Source organism: Pelodiscus sinensis, chromosome 22, assembly GCF_049634645.1.
Source record: "Pelodiscus sinensis isolate JC-2024 chromosome 22, ASM4963464v1, whole genome shotgun sequence".
Taxonomy (NCBI): Eukaryota; Metazoa; Chordata; order Testudines; family Trionychidae; genus Pelodiscus; species Pelodiscus sinensis.
The window spans coordinates 8,957,094-8,965,227 of NC_134732.1; the positions used below are offsets into that span (position 1 = coordinate 8,957,094).

Consider the following 8,134-nt stretch of genomic DNA (forward strand, 5'->3'; position numbering starts at 1 on the left):
AGAAGGTCCAGAAGAGAGCAACAAAAATGATTAAAGGTTTGGAAAACATGAGCTATGAAAGAAGACTGAAAGAATTGGGTAGGTTTAGCTTGGAAAAGTGGAGACTGAGAGGGGACATGATATCAGTTTTTAATTATCTAAAAGGGTTTACAAGGAGGAAGGAGAAAATTGTTCTGCTTGACCTCTGATGATAGGATATGAAGCAATGGGCTTAAATTGCAGCAAGGAAGGTTTAGGTTGGATGTTAGGAAAAACTTCCTAACTGTCAGGGTGGTTAAACACTGGAATAAGTTGCCTACGGGGGTTGTGGAATCTCCATCTCTGGAGATATTTAAGAGCAGGTTGGGTAGACACTTATCAGAGATGATCTAGATGGTGTTTGGTCCTGCCATGAGGGCGGGGGACAGGACTTGACCTCTTAAGAACCCTTCCACTTCTAGTATTCTATGATTTTGGCTTGTGGGTTGACATTAGTGTATTAAGACTCCTGTTGCCAATGGGAAGAATGTCTGTGGAATGCCCACAGTTAGCAATATGGCCTGGCTAAGCTGTCTTCATTCAGCCTTTTAGGTGCTGGGCAGGTCCCCTTTATAGACCTGGTGGGATAGAAGCACAGAAATCACAGAATAGTGATAGAGATGTAGCCGTGTTAGTCTGGTGTAGCTGAAACAAAAAACAGGACTATGTAGCACTTTAAAGACTAACAAGATGGTTTATTAGATGATGAGCTTTCATGGGCCAGACCCACTTCAGTCCTGTATTTTGTTTCAGAAATCACAGAAACACCCTTTATGAGTTCAGTTGCCAACCACTCACTAGAATCTGTAGAATAGAAAACTCCTGGTATATTTTAGGTAGTTGTTAGAGAATGTTAGCTCCTGTTTGTTAAATTCCTAGTTATAGGGCATTTGGACCCACCCAGTGAGTGCAGTTTAAGTTTTATTGTGTAACATAGACAGCAGGAAACAGAGAATGAGAGGTGTTATCCTAAGTAGTTTGTTCTTTTCAATGAGTCAGTGTGTTCTAGGTGACAAATTTTATTTTGGAAGCAGCCACCACGGTTGTATCCAGAGTGATAGCACTGCTCAGGTGGTAATGAAGGTATCTCATTTCCCCTCAATTACAACATAATGCAAACTCATTCCGAAAGCACCTTATCATGCAAGCAGCTCAAGGCAGGCAAGTTGCAAGGCTGCTTGTTGCCCCCTAATCCTAGGCAATTCCTCTGGCTTATCCTTGAACAGGGGTGAACAGTTGTTCAAACAAGCAAAACACTTTGCTCTGATTCCATCAGGGTGGTGTTTCAGAGGACGTTGACTGCCTCATATGTTTTTTTAACAGAAATGCACTGTTCATTACTGAGTTCCTGACAGACTGCTGGAGCATCACTGGCAGAGCAAAGAACAATTTATCATAGGCAAGGCCTTCTAATGTACAGTAGGAGATGGAGGGTAGCAAAATGATTGTTCAAAGAGGGAAAAGGAGAAAAATGAGAGGAACTATGGTCCTAAGTTCTGTTCTCCCATCTAGTTGAGCAATCAGACTAGCAAACATCCCAGCTAAACCTGAAAAATAACTAACCTCTGATGTTTTCCTGCAAGAAAATATATACATAGCAAATATCTGCAGATATCTTGCCAGGAGTATCTGGGTATAGCTCAACCATTTTCCTGTTCCTGCAGGCACCTGGGCTGTGTCTAGACTGCAGGCTTCTTTCGAAAGAGCGCGTCTAGACTACAATGCGCGGATCGAAAGATCGATCCGCTATTTCGAAAAAGAGCGTCCAGACTGCCGGACGGTCTTTCGAAATTGAAAGCCACCCGGAACTGCTTCTGCCAGGGCATGGGGGCAGCATTTCCTTCCGGGTGCTGCCTGCCTGCCCTTTGCAGAGACGCGTGGTGAGAGGGACACTCCTGAACACCCGTTGCTCTGCTCCTGCAGCTGCCTTTGCTGTCCCTTGAGGAATTTTGCAAGGCATTGCAGTGCTGCTTTGGAGTGCTCAGCTTCTTGGGACACCCCAGCAGCTTTTTTCTTTTGAGGTTTTTCTGCTTGCAGACGCTTATTTGTGGCATGGAGCCAGAGCTGCCCCTGGGCAGGCGAGGGCCCCACACCACCATACTGCAGCTGTTGCTGCATCTTCGTGAGACAATCATGAGGCTCCTTCCCGAGCTGGACCCAGACCAGAGGGACGAGGGGTTCCCCCGTCCGGCAGCCACACTGCCTTTGCCTCCGAACTTTTTCGTGGACAGGCGTGTTTGGAGGTTTGACACCAGCTCTGACTGGTGGGACCGGCTCGTGATGGAGATCTGGGATGATCAAGACTGGCTACGGAACTTCCGCATGAGAAAGACCACTTTCCAGGAGCTGTGTACCTGGCTCGCCCCTGCTCTGCAACGGCAAGACACCCACCTGCGGCCCGCCATCCCCCTGGAAAAGAGGGTCGCCATTGCCCTCTGGAAGCTGGCAACCCCCGACAGCTACCGCTCCGTGGGACACCAATTTGGAGTGGGGAGATCTACTGTCGGGGCCGTCTTGATGGAGGTAAGTCATTGTCTGGGGACAGTCACAGTTTGGGGTGGGGGGAAGGGAGACTGTCAGGAAGGGCCAAGTGGAGTGGGAGTGGGAGGGAGCTCCTCCACTCACCCTGAATTGTGGGGGGGGGGGTTCTGAGGAGGGGATTCCCGGGCTGTTTGTTTGAGAAGGAAGGTGGGCGGTGGGTTCTCCTCCTAAGACATAAGGCACCCCTTCTAACACTTTGTTGTCTGTCTCGTTCTGCAGGTGGTGAGGGCCATCAATTCGGAGCTGCTCAACAGGCTCATCTGTCTACCGGATCTGGACAGCGTCATGGCCGGCTTTGCTGCCCTCGGCTTCCCCAATTGCGGAGGAGCGCTCGATGGGACACACATTGCCATCCGTGCACCGCCCCATCGAGCAGCCCAATTCATCAATCGAAAGGGCTACTTTTCTATGGTCCTCCAGGCCCTGGTCGACCATCGTGGACAGTTTTCGGACATTTGTGTTGGGTGAAGATGCCCGCATCTTCAGGAACTCGTACCTGTACCGGAGGCTTCAGGCAGGAACTTTTTTCCCCCATCGCCAGTTTGCGGTTGGGGATGTGCACATGCCGGTGTGCATAGTGGCTGATGCCGCCTATCCCCTGATGCCGTGGCTGATGAAGCCCTACACCGGCCAGGTGGATGCGAGCAAGGAGCAGTTTAATGCTCGCCTTAACCGGGCTCGCAACCAGGTGGAATGTGCGTTTGGCCGTTTAAAGGGCAGATTCCGGTGCTTGCTCACACGCCTCGACATGGGGGAGACCAACATCCCCGAGGTGGTGGCCGCGTGTTGCGTCCTCCATAACCTCGTGGAGAGGAAAGGGGAGGCCTTCCTACCAGGGTGGGGGAGAGCTGCTGATGCCCAGGAGAGGCTCTTTGCCCAGCCCCGGACAGCTGCCATCTGCCAGGCTCACCGGTCTGCAGTTGGCATCCGGGAGGCCCTCCGGGAGCAATTCTCCAGTGGAGGCCACTGAGTGCACTGAGGGGCTTCTGCCTGGGGACTGGGCCCTGGCCCCCAATAGAAGCTTCCCTCCACAACCCATCTCCTGACCCAGTTTGGACACATCACTTACACCAGGGTGTGTTTCAAAATAAAATGTTCTCTTTACTTATTTATAAGTTTGTACATATTATCAAACAATGTGGCAAACATAACAAAATTTTTTTTCATTTTTGTTGTGGCCAAACTATATACAATAAACAAACAGTGCCTTTAACCCTTTGTTTGTGCTTTAACTGGGGTGATGGGGGTGATTGAAACCTGGAGGGGGGAAGGGGACTGGAAACCTGGAGGGGGGAAGGGGATCAGGTTGAACGGGGCTTGGCAGATTTCCCTTTCCTGGCTGGGCCTCGTGTTTGGGGTGCTCCCCGGCTACGGGATCGGGTGATGCACCTGTCGGTTGGCTGGCTGCTGGGGGGCTCTTGGGACGTGGAAGCCTGGGGGAGAGGAGGGCCAGGGGGAGAGAGGGGCTGGGGAGCTGGGGGGGCTGGGGGAGAGGGAGGTCCAAGGGGGGAAAGGGCTGCTATTGTGGAAGGGGGGTTTGGTGGGGTGGGGTCATGGGGTGCTGGAGGAGCAGGACCAGGCACAGCAGCAGGCAAGCTGCTGACCTCCCTCAGGGTGGCGTACAGCACCGTGCGCTGCAGGACCAGCTCATTCATGAACCGATCACGCCACCACTCCTCTGCCTCCGCCCTCTGTAGCAGGATGGCGTTCTGCTCCTGCACAGCCTCGACGTGCTGCCGGAGGATGTCGGCGTAGACACGCCTGTGTCTGCGGCTCCCATGTCTCCGAGGTGGAGATGGAGATGGAGGTGGGGCTGGGGTGCTGCGGCCCTCTTCCACAGCTGGTCCGGCTGTGGAGGAAAAGAAGAAGACACAATCAGTCCTATAAACTGGACTCTGTAGCACTTACAATACTAACAGGATGGTTTATTAGGGGATGAGCTTTCCAGGGCCAGACCCACTTCCTCAGATCAGAGTAACATGGCTACATTTCTATCACAATCAGTCATGTGTGCAACAGCTGTCCAAAAGGGCATGCCCTCTCCCTTGAGACAGGGGAAGCAGACATCCTGAAGGTCACACTGTGTGTGTGTGACCTGGGCATCAGCCTGAGCATGACAGGTTTCCCTTGTGCATCACCCACTGTGCACCCACCCACCTACCTCCCCCCCCCCAGGTGTGACACAAACTCACTGTACTCACCTGCTGCTTCCTCTCCCGTGCCAGATGACACCTGGGAGGCCTCAGAGGTCTTGGTGACTGGCTCCAGGGTGAGGGTCGCCGTCTCCTCGGTGTCCTCCTCCTCTGGGCCCATGTCCCCGTCTCCAGACTGCTGTAGCTCCCGCTCTGGAGCGTCCACCACCGGGTCTGCCAGTCCGGACTGCACGAACCTCCGTGGTGTGCGTGCTTCACCACTGCCACCCAGGATCTGGTCCAGCTCGGTGTAGTAAGGGCAGTAGTGGGGGGCTGCCCCAGAACGGGAGCTCTCCTCCCTGGCTTTGGCGTAGCCCTGCCGCAGCTCCTTTACCTTGGAGCGCACCTGGTCCTGGGTGCGGGGGTAGTGGCCCTTCTGGGCCAGGGCTTCAGCCATGCGGCCATAAATGTCGGCATTTCGCCGGCAGCTTTTGAGGGCCTGTAAGGCCTCCTCCTCTCCCCACAGCTCCAGCAGGCTCTTGATCTCTGCGCCGGACCAGGATGGTGCCCGGCGCTTGGAGCCCTTGGCTGGGTCCCCAGAAGGCTCGGAGGAAGGGCCAGGACGCTCTTGGGGCTGTGACATGCTGCAGCAAGGTCGCCGTGTGCTCTGGCTCCTTGTCTGCAACAAGTGGCTGTGAGGGTGCGCCTGTCCCTTTAAGGAATGGCTGCTGCCAGGAACCACAGACGTGCAACCCATGGCCCAGATTGTCCACCAGGGCTTGTTCCTGGAGGCCAATAATTTCGAAAGAAAGGGCTCCCCCCGTCCAGACTCACGTTCTTTCGACGGATCTCCCTCGAAAAAGGCGTTCTTCCTCGTGAAACGAGGCTTACCTGTGTCGATGAAGAAAGGCTTCTTTGTCGGGGCATCGCGTCCAGACTCCCCCGATCTGCCGACAAACAGCTGATCGGCAGATCGGGGCAGCCATTTAAATTTAAATGAAGCCGCGATTATTTTAATCGCGGCTTCATTTCCCTCTTCCGATCTGGCTAATCTACATGCCTCCGTCGAAGGAGGCATGTAGTCTAGACACACCCTTAGTGTAGAGATAGCCCCAGATGTTAAGCACTGTACAAAAAATAACAAAAAAAAACCCCTACCCCAAAGATCTTACAGTCTAATTTGGAGTCCCAGTTTTTTTTACTTGAACCATTTTCCTCTTCTCCATATCTCCATTTTCCAGTGTATGCTCACTGCTTGCTTTCAAACCAGCTTCTTGTCTGAAAGACCAAAAGGAAAGAGAATTAGAGCTGATTGAGTGAGCACCCACAGGGGAAAGAAACGGATGTTTATCTATGTTTCTATCCCTTTAAAACACATAATTTCTGAGGCTGCTGACAAAGGTCTTGTGGTAACTGCTGGCAGAACCTCTAGGAGCTAATAATTTTATGTTCAGGCTTATGTAAAACCTGGTTTGATTAATTATTGATGCAAAGTTAGGAAAATGAACGCCCGCTCTGACTTGGCACAGCCCCATCAAATAAATGAGGCAGTGGCAGGTCTCCAATGAACTGCTCTGAGTACTCCTTTCAAATGACTCTTTATCAGTGGACTCTATGCGAGTGTCTGCCTAATGAGGGAGTCAAAGTTTTTTGATGAGCTTCTGAGACCTGCACAAATAGTATGCACACGGACCACTCATTAGTTTTCAGTTTGCATCATGGGAATACCCAGCAACCATTTGCTGTGAAATGAAGGTGCAGCATATCCCATGGCCCTTCGCTTTGCTGTTGAGTAGCATCCATGTTGCAGTTGTTTTTGCCATGAATTGTGGGACGCCAGGTGGGTTCATTTTTTTAAAATTCTTGTTTCTGCTGTCCCTACATCCTTTTTGGGCTGACTCACTCCATATTTGAATTGCTGACTTCCTGAAGAGACCCCACAATTTCCTTCATTCAGAGGTGAACATTTGGCAGTTGGTTTCACTTGTTGCAGGAGCAACTCTTCGAGCAGCTGGATGAAGCATTCCAGTAGTGGCAGTAGAATGGGATAGCAAGAGCAGGAGTATGCTGAGCAACTGGACTGGCTCCTGAATCATCTACCATGAAATCAGTATGGATTGGTGGGAAAGGATTGTTCAGAAGATCTGGCATGACGAGCAATGGTGAGAAAACTTCAGGATATGGTGGGGCACCTTTTTGAGAACTGGCCCAAACTGACTCTAGTGACAGCAAACCAACATGTAGTGCTCTACATCCATGGATATATAGGTGCCATTGCATCTGGATACTTACCACCACAGGAAGTTACTGGTCTTAGCCAACCAATTCAGCATGGGAATATCAACCGTTGGGGCTACTCTGTTATGCCATTGATAGGATACTGTCTAACCAGGTTATGAAACTGGGTAATACTGATATTATTGGCAAAGACAATGAGAGCTTTCATGGGCAAAGACAAAGACTTTGCCCATGAAAGCTTATGTTCCAATAAATCTGTTAGTCTATACGGTGCCACAGGACTTCTCGTTGTTCTTGCAGATTCAGACTAACATGGCTACCCCTCTGATACTGCATGCATAGGGTTCCCAAATAAGAACAGTTGATAGCACCTATGTGCCTATCTTTTGCCCTCTCCTCCTCACAGCCCTTTCCCCTCTCCCACTAAGGGTATATCTAGACTACATGGCTCCATTGACGGAGCCATGTAGTCTAGACATACCCTGACAGTGAGAATTTATAAAAAGAAAGTGTTATTTCTTTATGGTGTTCCAGGCATTGTGGACTTCGGTGGCAGATTTATAGACATAAATGCCATAAATGCCATAAATGCCATTTTGAGAGGATGCTAGGCTATGTCTAGACTGCAGGCTTCTTTTGGAAGAATCTTTTCTCAGTAGAGATCTTCCAGAAAAACTTCTTCTGAAAGAGAGCGTCCACACACAAAAACACAAAGTGATGCACTTTTCCGAAAGAGAGCATCCAGAATGCTTGGACGCTCTCTCGCATAAAAGACCACCCGGAACCACTTCAGCCAGAGCTTTAGGTCACCAGTTGCTTCTGAGTGCTGGTGCTGGAGCCTTGCAAAGACTCATGCTTAAAGGGACTCCGCTGGACAGCTGTTTCTCTGCTTCTGCTGCATGCTTGCCTACCTCTTCGAGGGACAGCAAACTCTCACAGTGCCTGCTGTGGTTGCCCTGCTTTTTGAACACCATAGCTTTTCTCTTGGGGTACGTCTGAACTAGCCCCCTAGTTTGAACTAGGGAGGCTAATGAGGGAGACCGACATTGCTAATGAAGCATGGGATTTAAATATCCTGCACTTGATTAGCATATTCCCGGCTGGTTGCCATTTTGGAAACTGACTAGCCTGAAGTAACTGCCCGCATCTACACGCGGCAGAGAATCGCGATTCCAAGATAAACCCCTTAGGGTATGTCTACACTA

The 8,134-nt window shown here is 50.9% G+C and overlaps 1 protein-coding gene across 1 annotated transcript; it reads left to right on the forward strand.

Annotated features, from left to right (window-relative positions):
• The first annotated feature begins 2,322 nt into the window (after window positions 1-2,322).
• Window positions 2,323-3,606, forward strand: LOC142819339 (uncharacterized). The gene is made up of 2 exons (XM_075905668.1): window positions 2,323-2,541; window positions 2,779-3,606. The coding sequence occupies exons 1-2, from the start codon at window positions 2,341-2,343 to the stop codon at window positions 3,025-3,027; spliced, it is 450 nt and encodes a 149-aa protein (XP_075761783.1). The 5' UTR covers window positions 2,323-2,340; the 3' UTR covers window positions 3,028-3,606.
• The last annotated feature ends 4,528 nt before the right edge of the window (window positions 3,607-8,134 follow it).

Bases quoted from the DNA above. Each gene is read 5' to 3' on its own strand.
- LOC142819339 (XM_075905668.1), top strand. From the start codon at position 2,341: ATGAGAAAGACCACTTTCCAGGAGCTGTGTACCTGGCTCGCCCCTGCT. The intron at 2,542-2,778 runs GTAAGTCATTGT...CTCGTTCTGCAG, and splicing joins TCGGGGCCGTCTTGATGGAG to GTGGTGAGGGCCATCAATTC.